This window comes from Budorcas taxicolor, chromosome 8 (assembly GCF_023091745.1).
Source record: "Budorcas taxicolor isolate Tak-1 chromosome 8, Takin1.1, whole genome shotgun sequence".
Lineage (NCBI taxonomy): Eukaryota > Metazoa > Chordata > Mammalia > Artiodactyla > Bovidae > Budorcas > Budorcas taxicolor.
This window is the reverse complement of record NC_068917.1, coordinates 88,146,665-88,174,007: the sequence shown is the minus strand read 5'-3', so window position 1 is coordinate 88,174,007 and position 27,343 is coordinate 88,146,665. Positions and strand designations below refer to the sequence as shown.

Sequence of the window (27,343 nt, the reverse complement as noted above, 5' to 3'; positions counted from 1 at the left end):
CCAGTATGGCTGGTGTCCTCAGAAAGAAGAGTTACCAGAAAAGTGCACACACAGGGGAAAAAAATGTCCATTTCAGGACTCAGCAAGAATGCAATCATCTGCAAGCCAAGGGGAAAGACTTCAATAAAAATCAAACTGCCTACACATTGATCTTGGACTTCTAGTCTCCAGAACTATGAGAAAATAAACTTCTGTTCTTTGAGCTACCAAGTCTGTGGTATTTTGTTATGGCAGCCCTGGCAAATTAAAACACATTGCCAGTGTAGGAAGTAAACCATAAATCAACTTATCTTATGATCACTGAAAAGATGCAACTTTTTTTTCTCAACTGCATTTTAAGGGAAGTGGAACATTTCCTAGTGATTTCTGCCACCTAGACACTCATGGGGAAGGAAAGGAAATGTCAAGAGAATGGCTGCTGTGGCAGGAGATGGTGGCCGAACTTGGTTTTCCTATGCCTGTGGAGGTGAGACTTCTGGCTAAAGCCACGACCACACTCCCTGCACACATATGGCTTCTCTCCTGAATGTGTCCGCTGGTGTCTGATGAGGGCTGACTTGAAGCCAAAGCTGCGTCCACACTCATTACACACACATGGCTTTTCTCCTGAGTGTGTCCTCTGGTCAGAGGTGAGCTGGATCTTCAGACCAAGTCTTTGCTCACATACTCTGTACACATCAGCCTCCTCCCCTGAATGTATCCTCTTGTGTCTGGTGAGAAGTGACTTGAAGCCAAAGGTACGTCCACACTCAGGACATATAAAAGGCTTCTCCCCTGTGTGCGTCCTCTGGTGTCTGATGAGGGTAACCTTCTGACCAAAGCCACGCCCACACTCAGAGCACACATAAGGCTTCTCACCTGTGTGCGTTCTCTGGTGGCCCATAAGGGAGACTTTCTGGCTAAAGCCACGCCCACACTTGGAGCACAGGTAAGGTTTCTCCCCTGTGTGTGTTCTCTGGTGTCTGATGAGGGTGACTTTCTGGCGAAAGCTGTGCCCACACTCAGCACAGACATAAGGCTTCTCGCCTGAGTGTGTGACCTGGTGACTGAGGAGCAGTGACTGCTGCCTGAAGCCACGCCCACACTCCCGGCACAAGAAGGGCCTCTCGCCTGAATGCGAGCTACGGTGTTGAAGGAGTGATGCCTTCTGGCAAAAGCCTCTTCCACACTCTGGACACACAACGGGCTTCTCTTCCAAGTGTGTCCTCTGGTGCAGGATGAGGGCGATCTTCTGGCGAAAGCCTCTCCCACACTGCTGACATACAAAGGGTCTCTCCCCGGAGTGTATCCTCTTGTGGTTAGTTAAGGAGGATGTGTACCTGAAGTGTCGCCCACACTCCTGGCACACATAGGGCTTTTCCCCTGAGTGCTTCCTCTGGTGTACAGTGAGGGAGGACCTGCGGCCAAAGCCTCGCCCGCACTCTCTGCAACTAAACGGCTTCTCTCCTGAGTGAGTCCTCTGGTGTTTGATGAGGTCTGATTTCTGGCAGAAGTTTCTGCCACATTCAGGGCACACATGATGCTTCTGGAAGCTAAAGAGGCTTGATTTTCTGCTAAATCCTAGTCTATAGTTTTCACATATGACTGCTCCAGATTCTGAGATGTTTGTCTCTGTCAGTACTGCATCTGCCTCATCAGAGATCATCCCCTGGTCTATTCTTCCACTGCTATTGCCTCCCTGGTCTACTGGCTGACCTTGATATGAGCTGAAAAATGCACTTGAAGTCCCACTCAGCCGCAGCCTCCCAAACACAGTGCCAGAGCCTTCTCTCTCTCCATCTTCTGCTCTGTCATTCAAGCAGCTTGGAGCGTCTAGTAGAAAGTGGCTTTCTGAAGATGAACCTGGGAAGATCTGAAGGGAGTGACCACAAAGCACATATTGATGGCGGATCTGTGGACTGGAAAAAGTCACTGGGCAGGAGAGACAGGGTTGGAATTCTGTTCTTCGTTCTGCTGGAGAGAAAGTGTCAGTCAAAATCACCAAAGGTATCTTGTGGATGGTTAACACTTGTCTAGCTCTCATTCCTCAGATGCTCCCACACAAAGACTTCCTTCAAAGACCTTCCTTCCAACCCATGGTGACATATTAATGCATACCTTTTATAACGCATAAAACCCACATAATAAGCCAGCTCTAAGTATCAGCCCAGCTTAAGGAGTTTTAAGAAAGCATCACAGGCAGCTCTAGCCCTATATGTCACTGCCATCAGAGTTATACATGTGCTCCCAATACAATTATCCTATAAGCCACAGACATTAACAGCAGTGTAAACAATATCTACAAACATATGCTTTTATTGAGAGTTAAAATACATAACTTATAACAAATTTCTTTAGGGACTTTTCCTATAAGAAAAGATGGGGTCAAAAAAGGGAGTCACTCTATAGTTGGACTATAAAGAAAGCTGAGTGCAAAATAATTGATGCTTTTGAACTGTGGTGTTGGAGAAGACTCTTAAGAGTCTCTTGGACAGCAAGGAGATTCAACCAATCCATCCTAAAGGAAATCAGTCCTGAATATTCATTGGAAGGACTGATGTTGAAGCTGAAACTCCAATACTTCAGCCACCTAATGTGAAGAGCCAACTCATTTGAAAAGACCCTAAAAAAAAAAAGAAAAAAAAAAAAAAGAAAAGACCCTGATGCCGGGAAAGATTGAAGAAGGGAAGGGAAGGGGGACGACGGAGGATAAGATGGTTGGATGGCATCACCAACTCAATGGACATGAGTTTGAGTAAACTCCGGGAGTTGGTGATGGACAGGGAGGCCTGGCGTGCTGCAGTCCATGGGGTCACAAAGAGTCAGTCACGACTGAGTGACTGAACCGAACTAACTAGTGGAGGCAGTACAGAGGACAGGTCAGAGATCCATGTGGGAAGTGCTTCCCCTGTCCTAAACAAGTATTTCCTAGAGGATTATGTGGTGGGTCCTCTAAGATGGTGCATGGATTCGCAAGTGAAACATGGAGACATAGTCTAGGCCTACAACCTCTTACATGATTTTGGCTCCCAGTGACCCCAGTCAAACTAAGACCTGCTCTTCTCAGTGTTTTGCTTTTTTTTTTTTTCAATACAAATTGTTGTAAATGTAAACTTTCCTCCTAAAATAATTTTTGTAGATATCAAATTTGGATGCCTTGTTCTATCACACTGCTTCTATCCACCTGAAGCTGATGAAAAATACCATGATACTTAAATAAAATACTTAAATAAACTCAGTACACCAGGCCTCTCCAGACATGCATGTTTCTTTCTTCACCAATCAAAACTGAGATGTATTTTACAAACAATCAATAACACTGGTCAGCAAACTACAGCCAACCACGTGTTTTGTAAAGAAGTCTACTGGACACAGCCACATTCAATCTTTATGTTGTGTCTATAGCAGCTTTCACATACAAAAGCAAAGGTGAGTAGTTGCAACAACAAAAAAAGACTACAAAGCCTAAAGTATTTACTATCTGACCCTTTTACAGAAAGTTACTCATTCCGTTTTGTCTAAGATGGCAGCTTTTAATACTAACAATAATAGCTACCATGAAAACCCTTCCTAACACTTAAAAGGCCCTACACTTCCTCCTCAGCAAACTATTCAGTAAACTTTATTGTGTGTGTGTGTGTGTGTGTGTGTGTGTGTGTGTGATGCTAAATCTAGAGGATCCTGTGAAGTAGACCTGACTAATGAGATCTCTTCAAGAAAATTAGAGACACCAAGGGAACATTTCATGCAAAGATGGGCTCGATAAATGACAGAAACGGTATGGACCTAACAGAAGCAGAAGATATTAAGAAGAGGTGGCCAGAATACACAGAAGAACTTTACAAAAAAAGATCTTCATGACCCAGATAATCATGATGGTGTGATCACTAACCTAGAGCCAGACATCCTGGAATGTGAAGTTAAGTGGGCCTTAGGAAGCAACACTACAAACAAAGCTAGTGGAGGTGATGGAATTCCAGTGGAGCTATTTCAAATCCTGAAAGATGATGCTGTGAAAGAGCTACACTCAATATGCCAGCAAATTTGGAAAACTCAGCAGTGGTCACAGGACTGGAAAAGGTCAGTTTTCATTCCAAACCCAAAGGAAGGCAATGCCAAAGAATATTCAAACTACCGCACAATTGCACTCATCTCACACACTAGCAAAGTAACACTCAAAATTCTCCAAGCCAGGCTTCAGCAATACGTGAACCATGAACTTCCAGATGTTCAAGCTGGTTTTAGAGAAGGCAGAGGAAGCAGAGATCAAATTGCCAACATCCACTGGATCATGGAAAAAGCAAGAGAGTTCCAGAAAAACATCTATTTCTGCTTTATTGACTATGCCAAAGCCTTTGACTCTGTGGATCACAACAAACTGTGGACAATTCTTCAAGAGATGGGAATACCAGACCACCTGGACCTGCCTCTTGAGAAACCTGTATGCAGGTCAGGAAGCAACAGTTAGAAATGGACATGGAACAACAGACTGGTTCCAAATAGGAAAAGGAGTATGTCAAGGCTGTATATTGTCACCTTGCTTAGTTAACTTATATGCAGAGTACATCATGAGAAACACTGGGCTGGAAAAGCACAAGCTGGAATCAAGATTGCCAGGAGAACTATCAATAACCTCAGATATGCAGATGACACCACCTTTATGGCAGAAAGTGAAGCAGAACTAAAAAGCCTCAAAGAGGAGAGTGAAAACGTTGGCTTAAAGCTCAACATTCAGAAAACGATGATCATGGCATCTGGGCCCATCACTTCATGGGAAATAGATGGGGAAACAGTGGAAACAGTGTCAGACTTTATTTGGGGGGCTCCAAAATCACTGCAGATGGTGATTGCAGCCATGAAATCAAAAGACGCTTACTCCTTGGAAGGAAAGTTATGACCAACCTAGATAGCATATTCAAAAGCAGAGACATTACTTTGCCGACTAAGGTCTGTCTAGTCAAGGCTATGGTTTTTCCTGTGGTCATGTATGGATGTGAGAGTTGGACTGTGAAGAAAGCTGAGCACCAAAGAATTAATGCTTTTGAACTTTGGTGCTAGAGAAGATTCTTAAGAGTCCCTTGGACTGCGAGGAGATCCAACCAGTCCATCCTAAAGGAGATCATTCCTAGGTGTTCATTGGAAGGAATGATGCTGAGGCTGAAACTCCAGTACTTTGGCCACTTCATGTGAAGAGTTGACTCATTGGAAAAGACTCTGATGCTGGGAGGGATTGGGGGCAGGAGAAGAAAGGCATGACAGAGGAGGAGATGGCTGGATGGCATCACTGACTCGATGCACGTGAGTTTGGGTGATCTCCGGCAGTTGATGATGGACAGGGAGGCCTGGTCTGCGATTCATGGGGTCACAAAGAGTCAGACATGACTGAGTGACTGAACTGAACTGAACTGAATCACTCATAAGTGCTGACCCTACTGGACTTCCAAGGGAAGTGAATATCCTTTCAGTCTTTGTATACAGTTCTGGCCATCAGGGATCCCACCATGGTTGGTCTTTAGCTCAGTCCACTGAACCATGAGTGAGTTTATTTTGTTAAGCTAGGCTGTACACATTTTCAAAACTCATGGCAGGCATGTACATTTCTGGCTAGCAGTTTCCAAGAAATACTTTTGTTGTAATTCTAAAGCTCTGAAAGCTGAGCTTTCAGTATTGCATTATCGTTTCCTTATCTATGATCTTTTTGTGATGGGAAGAAAAAAGCAGCCACTGCCTTCTCCTTGACCTGTTTTACTCCCAGCTAGGCAAAAAGTCTAAGGCCAGTGGTAAACTACTCCATTACAGGTATGCTGTTCAGTGTCTTTTGTATTAAATACAGTGACTGATTTAAATACAGTTAACACTGTCCTTATGGGAGCCTTAGTCTCTACTAAGGCTGTTGACTCATCATCATTTTTATGCCTATCTAGTAATGTGACAAATTTTAACTAAAAATGATTAAGAGTTACAGTGTTCACTGTGGCTTTAAGCATCCAAATTCCTCAATAAAAGAAGAAATAAAATTTTACCAAGGTAATTCTTTTCAGTTAATCATAAAAGTTTCCAAGATATAAAAAAAAAAAGATCAGTTTATAAACTCTTTTATAACCTACAGCTACTCTCATGCCAATTGATTTTTCAGACCAATAAGTATTTCAACAACTGTCCACGTTGGGATGTTCAGCAAACATCCCAAAGGAAACCTAAAAAAAATCCACGAGTTTGAGTGAACTCCAGAAGATGGTGATGGACAGAGAGGCCTGGCGTGATGTGATTCATGGGGTCGCAAAGAGTCGGGCATGACTACGCGACTGAACTGAACTGAACTGAACGGCTTCTTAAAGAAATTTTTCCTTCTGCAGCTGTAATTGTAAGGAATAGAATTATAGCAGTGAGTTAAACGGATGCCATAGGTACTAGATTACAATAGAAGAAAGAATGCTGTGCATTCACTACTTTTATTTTTTTTTAATTTTTATTTTTACTTTATTTTACTTTACAATACTGTATTGGTTTTGCCATACATTGACATGAATCTGCCACAGGTGTACATGAGTTCCCAATCATGAACCCCCCTCCCACCTCCCACCCCATATCATCTCTCTGGATTATCCCCATACACCAGCCCCAAGCATCCTGTATCCTGTATCGATCCATTCACTGCTTTTAAACAATTAAAAGAATTTTAAGACTTGGTCCACATGTGAAAAAAGGGAACACTTTTGATAAGAATCTGAATTAATCCCTGGAAACTAGACAACTTTCATAATATGCCATCTCCATGATTTTAAGACAATATAAAAGAAATATTAAAATATGTGACAGTTAATTTTATGTATTAAGTGCTCTAGCCACAGGTTGCCCAAACATTTAAACACTATTCTGGGCGTCTATGGGGTCGCACAGAGTTGGACACGACTGAAGTGATTTAGCAGCAGCAGCAGCAGCAGCAGCTGGGTGTTTCTGTGAGGGTGTGTTTGGAAGACTTTAACACTTAAATAGGGAGACTGAGTAAAGCAGCTGAAAGACCTCAGTAGAACAAAAGACTGAGCCTCTCCCAAGGTAATGGCTCAAAATCCTTTAAGTTAGGCTTCAGCAGTACATGAACCAAGAACTTTCAGATGTACAAGCTGGACTTAGAAAAGGCAGAGGAATCAGAGATCAAATTGCCAACATCTGTTGGATCATAGAAAGAACAAGGGAAATCCAAAAAAATATCTACTCTGCTTCATTGACTACATTAAAGCCTCTAACTGTGTGGATCACAAAGAACTGTGAAATTCTTAAAAAGATGGGAATACCAGACCACCTTACCTGTCTCATAAGAAACCCGTATGTAGGTCAAGAAGCAACAGTCAGAACCAGACATGGAACAACAAACTGGTTCAAAATTGAGAAAGCAGTACGTCAAGGCTATATATTGTCACCCTGCTTTAACTTACATGCAGAGGACATCATGCAAAATGCTGGACTGGATGACTCAACAAGATGTAATCAAGATTGCCAGAAGAAATATCAACAACCTCAGATATGCAGATACCACTCTAATGGCAGAAAGTGAAGAGGGACTAAAGAGCCTCTTGATCAGGGTGAAAGAGGAGAGTGAAAAAGCTGGCTTAAAACTCAACATTCAAAAAACTAAGATCACGGCTTCCAGTCCCATTACTTCATGGCAAATAGATGGAGCAAATGTGGAAATGGTAACATATTTTATTTTGGGGGCTCCAAAATCACTGCAGACAGTGACAAAATTAAATGATGCTTGCTCCTTGGAAAAAAGCAATGACAAACCTAGACGGCATATTAAAAACCAGAGACATCACTTTGCTGACATTAAAGTTATGGTTTTTTTAGTAGTCATGCACGGATGTGAGAGCTGGACCATAAAGAAGGCTGAGCACTGAAGAACTGATGCTTTTGAACTGTGGTGTTGGAGAAGACTCTTGAGAGTCCCTTGGACAGCAAGGAGATCAAACCAGTCAATCCTAAAGGAAATCAATCCTGAATATTCAGTAGAAGGACTGATGCTGAAGCTAAAGCTCCAATACTTTGGCCACCTGATGCAAAGAGCCGATTCACTGGAAAAGACTCTGATGCTAAAAATGACTGAAGGCAGGAGAAGGTGGTGACAGAGAATGAGATGGTTGGATGGCATCACTGACTCAATGGACATGAGTTTGAGGAAACTCTGGGAGATAGTGAAGGACATGGGAGCTTGGTGTGCTGCATTCTGTGGGGTCTCAAAGAGTCAGACATGACTTAGTGACTGAACAACAAATCCCAAATAAGAGGGAATTCTTCCAGGCTAACTGCCTTCTGGCTGGGACATGGGAGGGTGGGTGGTGGAGAGGAGACAGGTGGAGTTGTTTTGTTTTTCCTGCTATCACACTTGATCTGATACAGTAGTTCTTACTGGGTGTTGAGACTGAGAGCCTAAGAGAACCATGGGCTCTCAAATGTCTTCATTTTGCTAACTGCAGATCTTGGAACTTCTCAGCCTCCATAGTCACATGAGCCAATTCTTTATAATACATCTTGTGTGTGTGTGTGTGTGTGTATACACATACATCCAAATGGTTCTGTTACTCAATAACCCTAAGACTGATTTTGATACCAAAAGTGGGATGCTGCTATAGCCAATACCTAAACTTCATGGAAGAGAAGGACATGGCAACCCACTCCAGTGTTCCTGCCTGAAAAATCCCAGGGACGGGGGAGCCTGGTGGGCTGCCATCTATGGGGTCGCAGAGAGTCGGACACGACTGAAGTGAGTTAGCAGCAGCAGCAGCAAACTTCGTGGAAGTGGCTTTGGAACTAGGTGACAATTAGAGGCTGAAAGAGTTGGGGTACATACTAGAAAAAGCAAGAAGAGACTGCTGGTAGAAATATGGATGGTAAACGTGAGTTTGCTGAGGACTTAAAAAGAAAGGAAGAGAGCTGGAGAAAAAGCTTCTATCAGAGGATATATAAATTGACTAATCTATAGTACAGAGTTTCTAATGCTGAGCTTTGCATAAGTAGAATAAATTCCATTTGGGCATGGTGTGTAATTCTTTTAAAATATGGAATGTTTTTATCGCTTGCGCAGGTTTGGGGACCCACCAACAACTTAATTACTTTAAAAATGTACTATATTCAGATTTTGTCCCATCCTGTATCTGTAGCATTTTTTAAAAATTCATTCATTTCATATAAGGTATTAAACTTGTTAATATAAACTTGTTCACAATATCCCCTTAGTATCCTTTTAAAGTATCAAGAATATGTAGTAACTTCCCTTTCACTCTTGAATTATTTATGTCTTGTTTTTCTCTTGATTAGTCTATGCAGCAATATATAATTTAGTAGCAACATATAATTTTCTTTTCAGACATTCAACATTTTCTTGGCAAATTTTTCTGCTAATAAAGTGTTATATTTCACAGATTTTTGCTCTTATATTCTTTATTCCATTCGTTGCATTCACTTTGCATTTACTTTGTTCTTTTTCTAGCTTCTTAAGTCACTGATCATAGACCTTTTCTAAAATAAGCACTTAAGGCTATAAATTTCCTTCTAAACTCTGCTTTAGCTGCATCTCACAAATGTTTATTTTGCTGAAATGAATTTGAAAAGATTTAGGTAGTGGCTTGTAAGAGTTGATATTGGTAAGATGCAATTTCTACCTCAAGTTATCTATAGATAGAGTAAAATCTCAAAATAAACACTACCCAGGTTTTCTTTTTTTCTTTCTTTTTGCAAATGAGAAACTGATCCTAAAATTTAAGTGGAAATGCAGAGGACTATCCAAAGCAACCCTGAAAAAAAAAGGATAAGACTTACACTACCTGACTTCAAGGTTTTCAGTGATCCTACAGTAGCACAGACAGTATGGTTTGGTTTAAGGATAGACATATTAATCAAAGGAATAGAAGAGAGAATGTAAAATAAACCCAATCTTAGCCAGTGATTAGATATTCAACAAAGCAATCCAATGAGAGAAACACAAGACTTTTCAACAAATGGGGCTAGAGCCACTGTGTATCCACATGGGGAAAAAAAAACCTTGATTCCTGCCTCACACCATATACAAAAGTCAATTCAAGATGAACTGTAGATCTAAGTATAAAAGCAGCTAAAACTAAACAGCATTTAAAAGAAAATATAGATGACAAAAAAATTTAAGAAAGGAAAAAGACTTCCTCAATATTAAAATATCAGAAGTTATTGTTAAGAAAATGAACACAAAAGCTTCAGACTGAGAGGATATTTGCAAAATGTACAAATGACAATGGACTGGTATCGAGGATTAATAAAGAATTCATAAAACTCAATAATGAAAAATAATGCAGGTGGGGGGGGCAGTAAGGAGAGGTGGAATGTATGCAGAGAGTAACATGGGAACAAATACATCATCATATGTAAAATAGATAGCCAATGGGAATTTGTTGTGTGATTCAGGGAACTCAAATGGAGCACTGTAACATCCTAGAAGGGTGAGATGGGGAGGGAGGTGAGAGGAAGGTTCAACAGAGGGGACATAGGTATATCTATGGCTGATTCATGTTGATGTTTGGCAGAAACCAAGACAATACTGTACAGCAATTACCCTTCAATTAAAAATAAATAAATTTAATTATAAAAATCAATGCAGAAAAACTGAAAGAAATATTTGAATGTATACTTCACAAAGTATATGATATATATAAAAGATCAAAAAGCACACAGAAGGACTCAACCTCATTAACCATGAGCAAAATGGAAACCCCCTATGAGATAACTCTACACATCCATCACCAAAGATAAAATGAAAACTGTTGGGGAGGATGTGAAGTGACAAGAACTCTCACATGTTTGTTGATCATGGAAATGAGAAATTGTACAACCACTTTGGAAAAAGTCTAGTCATTTCTTATAAAACTACATGTACAGTTACCCTATGACTCAGTGTATGCACTAAATAGTATCCCACCAAAATGAATGTCAACCTGGAACATATGAATGTGGCCTTATTTTCAAAGAAGAACTGCTTGTACTAAACTTCTTACTCCCACCAACTAAGGAGATACTGCTAGATATCTCATAGGATGGCTAAAATTAAAAAAAATAATAATAATGTTAACACCAAATCCTGACACAAATGCAGAAAAACTGGATCATTCAAACACTGTTGATGGGAATATAAAATGGTATAGCCATTCTGGAAATTGAGTATGGCATTTTATTATAAAACTAAACCTGTATTTACCATATAGGCCAGCAACTTTCACTTTTGGGCATTTATGCCAGAAATAAAAACCATACATTCACACAAAAACCTACACACAAATGTCCACAGCAACTGTATTCTTAATAGCCAAAAATATAAGGAACTCAAATGTTCTTGAACGGTTTAACAAACTGTAGCATTGACACATTCATACCATGGACTACTACTCAGCAATAAAAGAAATAAAATACTAGTACATACAACAATTTGTATGGATATCAAAAGAAAAAAAAGCAATCTCCAAAGTTAACATATGATGTAACTTCTTTTATATAACATTCTTGAAATGACAAAACTATAGACAGAGAATAGATTAGTGGTTGCCAGATGAAGAGAGGGGAGGAGTGAGGGTGTAGGCTATGACTATGAAAGGGTAGCAGAAGGGGGATTCTTGTGATGGAACTGTCCTGTATCTTGGAATACAGTGGTAGTTACATGAATGTACATATATAAAATTTCAAAGAACTAAATAAATATACACATACACACAAAATGAAGGTAAAACTGATAAAACCTGAATGTCAGTGTATTGCATTAACAGAAATAAAAGGCTGATTTAACAACAAAAATGTATAATTTACTAAATTATAACAAAAGCCTAAAAAAGAAAAACACAAATGATCATCTGTAAAGATGCCACAAAAAAATGACAAAATCCAACATCCATTCCCAGTAAAAACTCATCAATAAGGAATAGAAAGGAAGCTTGTCAAGCTGATGAAGAGTAGCTATAAAACTTACACTTAGGAGGAAAGCATTCCCCATAAGATCAGGAGCAAGGAAAGGATGTCTCCTTTCACTACCATTTAAATTCATCATTGCACTCATGTTCTCACCTATGCAATGAGGCAAGAAAAAGAAATTGAAGACACGAAGAATGGAAAGAAGTGAAGTATACTTACTTACAAATAATTAGTCATTTATGTAGGAAATCATATAGAATCTACAAAACTACTAGGATGAGAAGTTTTGCAAGTTTACCAGATACAAGATCAGAATAGATAAATTAATTTTATTTCTATATGCTATCAACAAACAATTGAAATTTTAAAGTATTTTAAATAGCATGAAAAATATGAAACAGAGAGGGATAAATCTGATAAGATGCATAAGACCTTTGTATGAAAAACTATAAAACAATGCTGACAAATATTAAGTCCCATAAAAATAGAGGGACTGAGTTCATGTACTGGATGACAGAGTATATGACTTACATGTAAATTCTCCTCAAATTGATGTAGATTCAACTCAATCCTAATCAATATTCCAACAGGCATTTTGTTGAAAATTGTCAAGCTGATTCTAAAATCCATGTGGAAATGCAAAGAATCTAGCACAAGTAAAACAACTTTAAAAAAGAAAAAATGTTCGAGGATTTATACTAAGTTCCAGACTTCTTACAAGGCTGTAGTAATCAAGACTATGTGGTACTGACATCAAGATGGATAAAGAGAAGAGTGGAAAAAAAGAGAGTATATATTAGATATAGACCCATACACATTTAACTTACACAAAGGTGCACAGGAAATTCAAAGGAAGGGTTGTCTTTTCAATAAATAGTGCTAGAAAAAACTGGATATTTGTATACAAAAAAAAAAAGAAAGAAAGAAAAACTGTACTTAAATCCAGACCTGGTAGCAAGTAAAGAAATTTACTCAAAATAAGACTTAGATATAAATGAAAAGTAAAAATTATAAAACTTTTAAAAGGAAAAATATATGAAACTCTTTCTGGCCTTCATTTTGGAAAGATTTCCTAAATAAGTCACCAAAAGTGAAATTCATGAGAGAAAAATTGAAACTTGGACTTCACCAAAATTAAGAAATTCTCATTGAAAAACACTACTAAGAAGATAAAAAGCAAGCCACATAGAAAATACTTAAAAATCAAATAATGGACTTCTATACAGACTATATGAAGAACTTGCAAAATTCAATACAAACATAAGAAACCAACTTTTCAAATTGGCCAAAGATTTGAGATGACAAAGAAGATATCACCAAAGAAGATAAACAGACAGCAAATAAGCACTTGAAAAGACTATCAACATCACAAGTCATTAAGAAAATGTCAGGTAAAACCATATAAGATGTTACTACACAGTTATAAAAGTGTCTAAAATTAAAATCATAATACCAAGTGTTGACAAATATGTGAAGCATTCGGAACTCTCACACACTGCTGGTGGGAATGTGAAATAGAGCAGCTACTTGCTGAGTTTCATTAAAAATTAAACATACCCTGTATCATCCATCCCAGCCATTCCACTCCCAGGTGCTTATCCAAAAGAAATGAAAGCTATGCTTACACAAATGCTTTTCATGAATGTTCATATAGTCTTTATTTGTAATCATCAAAACTGGAGACTACTGAAATTTCTTTAGCCCATGAATGGCTAAATAATTGTGATATCTAAATTACTACTCAGCAATCAAAAGAAATGAACTGTTGACACACCCAACATTGTGGATAAAATTCAAAATAATTATATGGGGTGAAAGAATTAACATGATTAATTTACATGAATTCTAAAAATGCAAACAACTCTATGACAGAAAGCAGTCAGTGGCTGTCCGGGTAAGGGAGGGAGGGGAGGACAGGGAAGGGCAGGAGATAGAAATTATAGTGAGGCACAAGGAAACTCTGCAGTGATAGGTGTGCTCAGAATTTGGATTATCGTGATGGTTTTATGACTGTGCAGATATCAAAACTTAACAAATTTTACCTTATACCTCCTAGCATACGGTATGATACCTTATACCTCCTAGCATAAGGTATGATACCTTATACCATAATAATATTTTTCTATTATATTATAATTATAGTTTAATAAAAGTTCTTTTCTTAAAAGAAAAAGCTTTGAATTTGCTATAAAGTACAAGTATAGATATATGGTTGTATTTAGAAGCAAAAATAAATAAATAACAAAAAATAAAATGCCAAGAATGTTGAAAATAAAAGAATGAAAAAAAAGCAGAAATTTATACTTACCTCCCAACATTCACATAAAATTAATTCCACCTGGATTAAAGATCTAAATGTTTCCAGAATGTATATTGAATTTCTACAGTTCAATGATAGAAATAGCCCAAATCAAAAGAGGAACATACCCTGAACAGACAAGTCACAGAAAAGGAAACACCAATGACCAGGTCAATACAGGAAAAGATGCTCACGCTCTCTGGAAAGCAAAATCCCTATGATATTTCACCACAAACTGAACAGATGGGTGAAAAATGTGAGGATGTGGAATAAGAACTCATCACTGCTGCTGGGAGTGTAATATGGCATTGAACAGCTTCAGAACACATGTGGTATAACCTAATCAGGTTGAGGTTACCCACACCCATGAACCAGTCTCTGTGCTCCTAGGTATGCATCTTGAGAGAAACCCTTGCTTGCGTTTCGAAGGAAGAAATAAGAATATACAGCAACATTATTTCACAGACAAAAATTAGAAATAACTCAAATGTCAAAAGAAGAGAAATGATAATTCAACTGCATTAAAATATTCATATAATGAAATCAATATATAACAAATGTTAAAAGTATAAACTAAACTTGCACATTTTAATATGAATCTCACATATAGCTGGTGAAGGAGGTATACAATATAGTACTATGTGCAGAAAAGTTTACCAACATGCAAAAGAACTCTCTATATGGTTAAAAGATCCACTGAAGGGATAAAAAAGCTAAGGGCAGTCACAGGCATGCTAAAGCAGAAGTCGGATTCTCAGAGGCAGGGCGAAGGAGCGAGACACAACCAGGAAAGGTATCGGCTATCACCTGGTCTTATATAATGGTATATTTCTTAGTCTGCAAGCTTCCCTGGTAGCTCAGTCAGTAAAGAATCTGCCTGCAGTGCAGGAGACCCATGTTCAATCCCTGGGTCAGGAAGATTCTCTACAGAAGGAAATGGCAACCCACTTGTTAGAGAAATAAAACAGAAGTAGTCTTGTCCAGGCTTCAGAGGCAAAAGAGCAGAGTGGGCCTCTGCCCTTGCTTCTGACCTACCTGGACACTGCCCTGACTGCTGCTATGGGTGTCAGCTACACCTGCTCTGAGCGTCAGCCACACTCGCTGTGAGTGTCAGAAGAGAAACACAATAGATATCGATAGGGAGCAGATCTTGGAATTTATTAAGCTCCTGGAGGGGGCCTGGCCAACCAAGCCCTGACCTTAACAACATTCCAACTTTTACATGACAAAACAAACAGCATAACATGAAACCAGAATTGGAATTTGCTCACAGACTGATGATGAGCATCCTGGGATTATAAACGGGAACCCCAAACTGCAATCTTTGAAGTCTCACCCACAGAGCAGACACTCTGCCTGGGACCTTTTCCCAACTGGGACTCCAGATGTGCTGTGACATGGGACTTCCCAGCACTGTTTAAGTCTGAACGTTGGTGAAAATCCAAATTGGTGATGTATCTTCTGCTCTCTTTCACTCTTCTTTCAATGTTAGTATATTGAAAGTAAGCCAGATAATTCTCTAATAAATATTTTTATTATTTATTTGTATATAATGCATGGCTTATTTTGTTGACAAATCCTTTGAACCTGAGACAAAAGTGAAAACTTTCAGCAGAACACCACTACAGTATTCTTGACTGGAAAATCCCATGGACAGAGGAGCCTGATGGGCTACAGTCCATGGGGTCGCAAGAGTCAGACATGACTTAGTGACTAAATCACCACCACCACTTAGGCTGCATGGAAGGCAAACTGGCACTAATTGTATAATTCTTCACACTCTTATAATTTAAATAACACATCATAAAAGAAACAAAATTATGGGAAATTATGGCGTAGAACTGCTGCATGAAAACATTACCAGTTTAAAAACAAAAACTGGACAGAATCTAGCAGGGAAAGATGACTTAGTCTCAGAGGACAAGTGTTATGTTCAAGATCAGGTCAACCAACAAAAGTTCAAGAATGGGAAGATCTTAGAAGTGTTGGACAAGGGACACCAAGTCAGTGGAGGTTGCTCTGTTGAAGGGGGTGGCCAGGGAAGCCCTCTCTGGGCTGAGGAGGATGGCATGGAAGGCAGGCCTGAGGAAGAGCTTCCTCCTCAGAAGCTTACAGATGCTCCTCTTTCCTTACCTGCTGAGCACCTCACTGCCCTGATCCTTGTCTGCCTGCTGTTTTCCACTTACCTGCACAAAGGTCCAGAAGACATTCACTCTCCTCTCTCCAGGGCTCGTCTCCTTGTTCCAGTTGTATGATGAGTTTTGGTTTAGGAAAGGCAATTCCTACTCACAGGGGAAAAAAATCAAGGCGACCTTTGGTTAGTGGCTTAAGAGGCTATCACAGAATTCAGAGTCAGCCAGGGAATACAATGACTCAGAAGCGGGTAGGAAAGCCAGGCAGGGGACATGGATGGGGACAAAGCATTCTCTGAATGCTGAGAAAAGATGACTAAGGGGTGGGAGGACTCCTGGATCTAAAGGCAGTATATGATTCTCCCCTGTGCTTGAATGAATACAAATACTCTGCTATCTGAAGCAAGATCACTTTAGAGGAGGGCCTGGCCTTGGAAGGGGCCTAGAAATGCAGTGTCATATCACACAAATACACACACATGCACGACTTCACCATTTCCAACTCTACAGAATCCAGACATTCTCTGAGGTATAGAGAAAATATTGTTTCTTTCTGAGCCAAAAGCATGGTGGCTACTCCATTAAATCTTAAGAGGCCTACAGGCAGAGTCTGAGACATGGGACAGGTCATCCTTACCCAGCGACACCATATGGCTGTAGTTCTCCAGCATTACATCCCGATACAGGGTCCTCTGAGCAGGACTCAGTAGCTTCCACTCCTTCTGGGTGAAGGCCACAGCCACATCCCTGAAGGCCATTAATGCCTATAACACAAACACATCCTTGCTCACCCAGAAACCACACAGGCCCACTAGTCAACTTAACCTAAGTTACCAACCAGGGCTGACGCAGCAATAAGGCTGGCATGGGGCATCAGGTGAGACCCATAGACCCTGCTTTCAACCGGATTCCTTTGCTATGTATTCAAGACTACTAAACCTCTTCCCACATTGCTGGGGGTGTCTGTTCAGGGGTTCTCTATTCTGTTCTATCAATCTCTAAATCTATGATGCTGTGGAAAACACTGTTTTGATTAATGCAGCTATACCATAGGTCTTGAAATCAGATAGATGGATTCTTCCTCCTTTAGTCTTCATTTTAAAAGATTATTTTAGCTATTCTAAGGCATATTCCTTTCCACAAAAAATTTTAGAATAATCTCACCTGTATCTACTAAAAAATGTTTCTGGAATTTGTACAAGATTTGCATTAAACCTGCATATCAATTTAGGAAGAACCAACATCTTTATCATGTTGACTCTTCAAATCTATGAACATGAGATGAGATGTCTCTCCATTTACCGAGATGTTCTTTGATTTCTTTCAACAGCTATTGTGGTTTTCAGTATAAAAATCTACATATGCTTTGTTAAATAACTGATACCTAAAAATTCCTTTTTCTTTTTTTAGTGATTTTAATGGTACTGTATTTTTAGTTTAGTGACCAATTGTTCATGATACAGAACAATTGCCATGATACAGTAATAAACTGTATGCTTATCCTGAATCTGGCAACCTGGTGGAACTCACTAGCTCTAGTTTTTTTTTCTCCTAGATTCCTTAAGATTTCCTATGTAGACAATTCCTTATAATCTATATGTATTTTATTTCCTGTTTTTGCCTTACTGTAGAACTTCTAGCACAATAATGAATAAGAGTGGTAAGAACAGACATCCTTGCCTTGTACTTGAATGAGAAGGAAACATAATGTCTCAAAGCATTAAAATACTGCTCCACAAAGATACCACATCACACTCATTAGGATAGCTATTACCAAAGAAACAGGAAAGAACATTTTGGGAGGATGTGGAGAAATTGGAGTAGAAATTGGAGTAGAAACTGGAGTAGGAAATGGCAACCCACTACAGTATTTCTGCCTTGAAAATTACATGGACAGAAGAGCCTGGCAGGCTACAGTCCATGGGGTCACAAAGAGTCGGACATGACTGAGCACACACACATGGAGAAACTGGAACCTCTATTTACTGTTGTGGGAAAAGTAAAATGATGTTGTTTCTGTGGGAAAGAGTTTAGCAGTTCCTCAAAAGTAAAATATATCAATTTTAAAAACAAGTTCAATTTATCATATGATCAAGCAATTTGAATCGTGGGTGTATACCTTCAAAGAATCAAAAGCAAGAATTGAATATACTCATACACCAATGTCCATAACATCATTATTCACAATAGCCCAAAGGTGGAAACAACCCTAATGTCCACCAACAGACAAACAGATAAGAAAATGTAGTACATATATACACAAACTGTACAGTCAGCAAAAACAAGACCGGGAGCTGACTGTGGCTCAGATCATGAACTCCTTATTGCCAAATTCAGACTGAAATTGAAGAAAGTAGGGAAAACCACTAGGTCATTCAGGTATGACCTAATCAAATCCCTTATGATTATACAGTGGAAGTGAGAAATAGATTTAAGGGACTAGATCTGATAGACAGAGTGCCTGACGGAGGTTCGTGACATTGTACATGAGACAGGAATCAAGACCACCCCATGGAAAAGAAATGCAAAAAAACAAAATGGCTCTCTGGGGAGAACTTACAAATAGCTGTGAAGAGAAGAGAAGCGAAAAGCAAAGGAGAAAATGAAAGATATAAGCATCTGAATGCAGAGTTCCAAAGAATAGCAAGGAGACATAAGAAAGGCTTCCTCAAAGATCACTGCAAAGAAATAGAGGGAAACAACAGAATGGGAAAGACTACAGATCACTTCAAGAAAATTAGAGATACAAAGGGAATATTTCATGCAAAGATGGGCTCAATAAAGGACAGAAATGGTATGGACCTAACAGAAGCAGAAGATATTAAGAAGAGGTGGCAAGAATACACAGAAGAACTGTACAAAAAAGATCTTCACGACCCAGACAATCATGATGGTATGATCACTCACCTAGAGCCAGACATCCTGGAATGGGAAGTCAAGTGGGCCTTAGAAAGCATCACTATGAACAAAGCTAGTGGAGGTGATGGAATCCCAGTTGAGCTATTTCAAATCCTCAAAGATGATGCTGTGAAAGTGCTGACTCAATAAGCCAGCAAATTTGGAAAACTCAGCAGTGGTCACAGGACTGGAAAAGGTCAGTTTTCATTCCAATCCCAAAGAAAGGCAATGCCAAAGAATGCTCAAACTACTGCACAGTTGCACTCATCTCACATGCTAGTAAAGTAATGCTCAAAATTCTCCAAGCCAGGCTTTAGCAATACATGAACCGTGAACTTCCAGATGTTCAAGCTGGTTTTAGAAAAGGCAGAGGAACCAGAGATCAAATTGCCAACATCTGCTGGATCATGGAAAAAGCAAGAGAGTTCCAGAAAAACATCTATTTCTGCTTTATTGACTATGCCAAAGCCTTTGATTGTGTGGATCACAAGAAACTGTAGAAAATTCTGAAAGAGATGGGAATACCAGACCACCTAACCTGCCTCTTGAGAAACCTATATACAGGTCAGGAAGCAACAGTTAGAACTGAACATGGAACAACAGACTGGTTCCAAATAGGAAAAGGAGTACATCAAGGCTGTATATTGTCACCCTGCTTAATTAACTTATATGCAGAGTACATCATGAGAAACGCTGGACTGGAAGAAGCACAAGCTGGAATCAAGATTGCCGGGAGAAATATCCATAACCTCAGATATGCAGATGACACCACCCTTATGGCAGAAAGTGAAGAGGAACTGAAAAGTCTGTTGATGAAAATGAAAGAGGAGAGTGAAAAAGTTGGCTTAAAGCTCAACATTCAGAAAACAAAGATCATGGCATCTGGTCCAATCACTTCGTGGGAAATAGATGGGGAATCAGTGGAAACTGTGTCAGACTTTATTTTGGGAGGCTCCAAAATCACTGCAGATGGTAACTGCAGCCATGAAATTAAAAGACGCTTACTCCTTGGAAATAAAGTTATGACCAACCAAGATAGCATATTCAAAAGCAGAGACATTACTTTGCCAACAAAGGTTCGTCTAGTCAAGGCTATGGTTTTTCCAGTGGTCAAGTATGGATGTGAGAGTTGGACTGTGAAGAAAGCTGAGTACCAAAGAATTGATGCTTTTGAACTGTGGTGTTGGAGAAGACTCTTGAGAGTCCCTTGGACTGCAAGGAGATCCAACCAGTCCATTCTGAAGGAGATCAGCCCTGGGATTTCTTTGGAAGGAATGATGCTGAGGCTGAAACTCCAGTACTTTGGCCACCTCATGAGGAGAGTTGACTCATTAGAAAAGACTCTGATGCTGGGAGGGATTGGGGGCAGGAGGAGAAGGGGACGACAGAGGATGAGATGGCTGGATGGCATCACCAGCTTGATGGACATGAGTTTGAGTGAACTCCGGGAGATGATGATGGACACAGAGGCCTGGCATGCTGCAATTCATGGGGTCACAAAGAGTCGGACACGACTGAGCGACTGAACTGACTGAACTGTACATAATTCAGCCTTAAAAAGGAAAGAAATTCTGATACATGCTAAATCAAGAGCTTAGCCTTGAAAACATTATGCTAAGTGAAATAAGCCAGTCACAAATGACAAATATTGTTTGATTCCACTTACAGCAGGTACCTGGAATAGGCAAATTCATGGAGACAAAGTAAAACAGAGGTTACCAGGAGCTAGGAGGGGGAGTGGGCTAGGAAAGTGTAGTTATTACATTATGGATAGTTTCATCCTGGGAAGATGAAAAAGTTCTGGAAATGCATGGTGATGACTGCATAATGGTGTGAATAAACAATGCCACTGAACTGGACATTTTAAAATGGTGAAAATTTTATATTAAGTATTAGTTCAGTTCAGTTCAGTCGCTCAGTCGTGTCACCACTTCTCAACGAGAGGATCACCTCCAAGATCAGGGCTAGGTACAGCCTAACACCATCAAGGCAGCTCCAGTACATGATAAAAGAAATGGGTCCATCCTATAAGAGCTAGGAAGAAATTTTAGGACTCACCTCATCCCTGGTAGTCAGGAGCCCTGGGGCCATGTTCTTAGTCTGGTGGGTGCTCTTCCTAGAGAAGACTCGTTGCATAGGCTGAGCTGGAGAAAGAGAAGAGAAGAAAGGGATGTGTGGGAGGAGTACCCACCTATCCAGCCTCCTAGTTTAGCACAGGCAAGAAGGAAGTAAGGAAAGCAGGTTGAAGATGGCATCAGAGGCATCCCTTCTTTTTTTAATTTAAAAAACTATGTCTTATTGGCATATATTTGACACACAATTATACACATATTTAAAGTATACAGCTTAGTAAGTCTGAAATACTTATACACCTGTGAAAACATCACAACACTGAGGAGAGTAAATTTATTAGTCATTTCCAAAAATGACTAATGTGCTCCTTTGTAATCTTTCACTCCCCTCCCCAACAGCCATTGATCTGCATTTTGTCATCAAAGAATTCTTACAACTGCATTTTCCAGAGTTTTTTTAAATTTAAACTGGAGGGTAATTGCTTTACAATATTGTGTTGATTTCATCCATACATCAACATGAATCAGCCATAGGTATATATATGTCCCCTCTCTCTTGAACCTCCTCCCACATCCCACCCCATCCCATCCTTTTAGGTTGTCACAGATTATGTTTGAGCTGGATGAGTCACACAGCAAACTCTCACTGGGTATCTATTTTATATATGGTAATGTGCATGTCTCAGTGCTACTCTCTCAACTTTCCCCACCCTCTCCTTCCCCGACTCAGTCCACAAGTCTGTTCTCCATGTCTGTGTCTCCACTGCTGCCCTGCAAACAGGTACATCAGTGCCATCTTTCTAGATTTCATATATACACGTTAATATATGAATTTGTTTTTCTCTTTCTGACTTACTTCACTCTGTATAATAGGCTCAAGGTTCAACCACCTCACTAGAAATGACTCAAATGTGTTTCTTTATATGGTTGAGTAACATTCCATTGTATATATGTACCACAACTTCATTATCCATTGATCTGTCAATAGACATATACTTTGCTTCCATGTCCAAGCTACTGTAAATAGTGCTGCAATGAACACTGGGGTACATGTGTCTTCTTCAACTATGGTTTTCTCACACTGTGTGTCCAATAGTGGGATTGTTGGGACATATGGTAATTTGATTCCTAGTTTTTAAGGAATTCCATATTGTTCTCCATAGTGGCTATATCAATTTATATTCCTACCAACAGTACAAGAGAGCTCCTTTTTCTCCACATCCTCTCCAGCATTTATTGACTGCAGATTTTTTTTGATGACCAGTGTGAGATGATACCTCATCATAGTTTTGATTTACATTTCTCTAATAATGAGGGATGTTGAGCATCTTTCCATGTGTTTATTAGCCACCTGTTTGTCCTCTTTGGAGAAATGTCTGTTTAGGTCTTCTGCCCACTATCTGATTGGGCTGTTTGCTTTTCTGATATTGAGTTGTTTGAGCTGCTTATAGATTTTGGAGATTAATCCTCTGTCAATTACTTCATTTGCAGTTATTTTCTCCCATTCTGACGATTGTCTTCTCATCTTATTGTTTCCTTTGCTGTAAAAAGCTTTTAAGTTTAATTAGGCCCCACTTGTTTTTCTTTTAACTTCCGTTACTCTAGAAGGTGGGTCATGGAGGATCTTGCTGTGATTTATGTCAGAGAGTGTTCTGCCTATGTTTTCCCTTAAGAGTTTTATAGTTTTTGGTCTTACCTTTAGATCTTTGATCCATTTCAAGTTTATCTTTGTGTATGGTCTTGATGAAAGTGAAAGAGAAGGGTGAAAAAGTTGGCCTAAATCTCAACATTCAGAAAACGAAGATCATGGCATCTGGTCCCATCACTTCATGGGAAATAGATGGGGAAACAGTGGAAACAGTGGCTGACTTTATTTTGGGAGGCTCCAAAATCACTGCAGATGGTGACTGCAGCCATGAAATCAAAAGACGCTTACTCCTTGGAAGAAAAGTTATGACCAACCTAGATAGTGTATTCAAAAGCAGAGACATTACTTTGCCAACAAAGGTTCGTCTAGTCAAGGCTATGGTTTTTCCAGTGGTCATGTATGGATGTGAGAGTTGGACTGTGAAGAAAGCTGAGTGCTGAAGAATTGATGCTTTTGAACTGTGGTGTTGGAGAAGACTCTTGAGAGTCCCTTGGACTGCAAGGAGATCCAACCAGTCCATTCTGAAGGAGATCAGCCCTGGGATTTCTTTGGAAGGAATGATGCTGAAGCTGAAACTCCAGTACTTTAGCCACCTCATGCGAAGAGTTGACTCATTGGAAAAGACTCTGATGCTGGGAGGGATTGGGGGCAGGAGGAGAAGGGGACGACAGAGGATGAGATGGCTGGATGGCACCACCGACTCGATGGACATGAGTTTGAGTGAACTCCGGGAGTTGGTGATGGACAGGGAGGCCTGGCACGCTGCAATTCATGGGGTCGCAAAGAGTCGGACATGACTGAGCAATTGAACTAAACTGAACTGAACTGAACTGATGGTGTTGGGAAGTGTTCTAATGTCATTCTTTTACCCATAGCTGTCCAGTTTTCCCAGCTCCACTTGTTGAAGAAACTGTCTCTTCTCCACTGTATGTTCTTGCCTCCTTTATCAAAATTAAGGTGCCCATAGGCACATGGATTTATTTCTGGGCTTTCTATCTTGTGCTATCAGTCTGTGTTTCTGTTTTTGTGCCAGCACGATACTGTCTTGACGACTGTAGCTTTGTAGTATAGTCTGTCAGGAAGGTCGATTCCTCCAGCTCCATTCTTCTTTCTCAAGATTGCTTTGGCTATTCAGGGTCTTCTGTGTTTGCATATGAATTGTGAGACATTTTGTTCTACTTCTGTGAAAAATGCCCATCAAATGTAGTTTGATCAGAATTCCACTGAATCTGTGGATTGCTTTGGGTAGTATAGTCATTATCACACTATTGATTCTTCCAATCCAGGAGCATGGCATATCTCTCCACCTGTTTAGGTCATCTTTGATTTCCTTCATCAGTGTCCTACAGTTTTCTGTATACAGCTCTTTTGTCTTCCTAGGTAGGTTTATTCCTAGGTATTTTGTTCTTTTTGTTGCAATGATAAATGGGATTGATTCGTTAATTTCTTTCTGACTTTTCATTGTTAGTGTATAGGACTACAACTGACTTCTGTGTCTTAATTTTATATCCTGCAAATTTACTAATTTCACTGATTAGGTCTAGCAATTTTCTGATAGTATCTTTAGGCTTTTCTATGTATAGTATCATGTCGTCTTCAAACAGTAAGAGTTCTACTTCTTTTCCAGTCCTAGATTCCTTTTATTTCTTTTTCTTCTCTGTTTGCCATGGCTAGGACTCCAAAACTATGTTGAATATTAGTGGCAAGAGTGGGCCCCCTTGTCTTGTTCCTAGTTTTTCACCATTGAGGATAATGTTTGCTGTGGGTTTATCATATGTGGATGTTATGTGGAGGATTTTTGCATCTATGTTCATCAGTGATACTGGCCTGTAATTTTCTTTCTGTGTGATGTCATTTTCTGGTTTGGGTATCAAGGTATTGGTGGCCTCAAAGAATGAGTTTGTTCTTCTTCTGCAATTTTTTGGAAGAGTTTATGAACAGGCATTAGCTCTTCTCTAAATATTTGACAGAATTCACTTGTGAAGGCATCTGGCCTTAGGCTTTTGTTTTTTGGGAGATTTCTTCTCACAGTTTCAACTTCAGTGCTTGTGACAGGTTGTCCATAATTTTCTATTTCTTCTTGGTTCAGTCTCGGAAAGTTAAACTTTTCTATGAATCTGTGCGTTTCTTCAGGTTGTCCATTTTACTGGCATATAGTTGTTTGTAATAGTCTCTTATGATACTTTGTATTTTTGCATTGTGTGCTGTAAGCTCTGGTTTTTCATTTCTAATCTTGTTGATTTGAGGCTTCTCCCTATTTTTCTTGAGTCCGCCTCGTGGTTTGTATTTTGTTTTTCTTCTCAAAGAATCAGCTTTTAGTTTTATTAATCTTTACTACTGTTTCCTTCATTTCTTTTCATTAATTTCTACTCTGATCTTTACTACTTCTTTCCTTCTACTAACTTGGGGGTTTTTTGGTTCTTCTTTTTCCAGTTGTTTTATGTGTAAATTAGGTTGTCTATTTGATGTTTTTCTTATTTCTTAAGGTAAGATTGTATTGCTATAAACTTCCTTCTTAGAACTGTTTTTGTTGCATACCATAGGTTTTGAGTCATGTCTTTGTTGTTATTTGTTTCTAGGAATTGTTTTATTTCCCCTTTTATTTCTTCAGTAACCTGTTGGTTATTTAGAAATATAGTTTAATCTGAATATATTTGTGCTTTTTACAGTTTTTCTCCTGTAATTAGTATCTAGTCTCATAGCAGTGTGATCAGAAAAGATGCCTGATACTATATCAACTTTCTTAAATTTACCAAGGCTTAATTGGTGACCCAAGATGTGGCTTATCCTGGAAAATGTTCCATGTGCACTTGAGAAGAAAGTGTATTCTTCTGCATTTAGATACAATGTCCTAAAGATTTCAATTAGGTCCATCTGGTCTAATGTGTCACTTAAGGCTTCTATTTCCTTATTAATTTTCTGTTTTGATGATCTGTCCATTGGCATAAGTGGGGTGTTAAAGCCCCCTACAATTATTGTATTTTTGTCAATTTGCCCTTTTATGTCTGTTAGTGTTCATCTTATGTATTGATATGCTCCTGTGTTGGTGCATAAATACTTACAATTGTTATGTCTTCTTGGACTGATCCCTTGATCATCATATAGTGTCTTTCCTTATCTCTTCTATTAATAATATTCTTTATTTCATGGTTGATCTGATTTGAGAATTGCTACTCTACTTTTCTTTTGATTTCCATTGGCATGGAATATCTTTTTCATCCACTCACTTTCAGTTGGTATGTGTTTCCAGGTCCAAAGTGGGTCTCCTATAAACAGCATACATATGAGTCTTGTTTTTGTGTCCATTTAGCCAGTCTGTGTCTTTTGGGTGGACCATTTAATCCATTTAAAGCAACTATATATATATATATATATTTCTGTTGGCATTTTCTTAATTGTTTGGGGTTTATTTTTGTAGGTTTCCTTCCCTTATGTTTCCTGCCTGTTGAAATCCCTTTTACATTTGTTGTAAAGCTAGTTTGGTGGTGCCAAATTCTCTTAACTTTTGCTTGTCTTTAGCTTTTGATTTCTCCATCAATATTCAATGAGATCCTTGCTGGGTAAAATAATCTTGGTTGTATATTTTTCCCTTTCAGCACTTTAAATGTATCCTGCCATTCCTTTCTGGCCTGCAGAGTTTCTGCTGAAAGATCAGCTGTTAATCATATGGAGTTTCCTTTGTATGTTACTCACTGCTTTTCCCCTTGCTTTTAATATTGTGTTTAATCTTTGTTAGTTTTATTGGTATATGTCTTCATATGTTTCTCCCTGGGTTTAGCCTTAATGGGACTCTCTGGGCTTCTTAAGACTTAATGGACTATTTCCTTTCCCATGTTAGGAAAATTTTCAACTATAAACATTTCAAAAATTTTCTCAGACCCTTTCTTTTCTCTCTTCTTCTGGGACCCCTATAATTTGAATGTTGATGCATTTAATATTTGACCAGATGTCTCTGAGACTATCCTCTATTCATTTCATTCTTTTTCTTTTACTCTGCTCTTCAGCAGTTATTTCTACCATTCTATCTTCCAGTTCACATATCTATTGTTCTGCCTCAGTTATTCTACTATTGATCCCTTTCTGAATATTTTTAATTGCAGTAATTGTTTTGTTTGTGTCTGTTTATTCTCTATTTTTTCTAAGTCCTTATTGAATGTGTTAACTGATTCTTGCATTTTCTCCATTCTATTTCCAAGGTTTTGGATCATCTTTACTACCATTACTCTGAATTCTTTTCAGGTAGTTTGCTTATTTCCTCTTTGTTTATTTGAGTTTTGAACTTCATTTATGCAATATTTCTCTGTCTTCATTTTTTTTTTTTCTAACTTACTGGCTTGAAGTCTCATTTCCCCAGGTTTTAGGGTCATAGTTCTTCCTTTTGGTCTCTGCC

At 39.1% G+C, this 27,343-nt stretch overlaps 1 protein-coding gene across 1 annotated transcript; it reads right to left on the bottom strand.

Annotated features, from left to right (window-relative positions):
- Positions 1-403: 403 nt before the first annotated feature.
- ZNF169 (zinc finger protein 169) lies at positions 404-21,324 on the bottom strand. The gene is made up of 4 exons (XM_052644550.1): positions 21,292-21,324; positions 16,973-17,099; positions 16,390-16,485; positions 404-1,950 (listed from the first exon to the last, which is right to left on the bottom strand). Exons 1-4 carry the CDS (start codon positions 21,322-21,324, stop codon positions 404-406), a joined length of 1,803 nt encoding a protein of 600 aa, XP_052500510.1.
- Between the last annotated feature and the right edge of the window lie 6,019 nt (positions 21,325-27,343).

What these genes read in the sequence shown, in the direction of transcription:
- ZNF169 (XM_052644550.1), bottom strand. Translation starts at nt 21,324, where the DNA reads ATGGCCCCAGGGCTCCTGACTACCAGGGATGAG. An exon ending in TCCTGACTACCAGGGATGAG is followed by an intron (nt 17,100 to 21,291) that starts GTGAGTCCTAAA and finishes TTTGTGTTATAG; the next exon opens with GCATTAATGGCCTTCAGGGA. An exon ending in TCTTCTGGACCTTTGTGCAG is followed by an intron (nt 1,951 to 16,389) that starts GTAAGTGGAAAA and finishes TCTCTCCAGCAG; the next exon opens with AACGAAGAACAGAATTCCAA.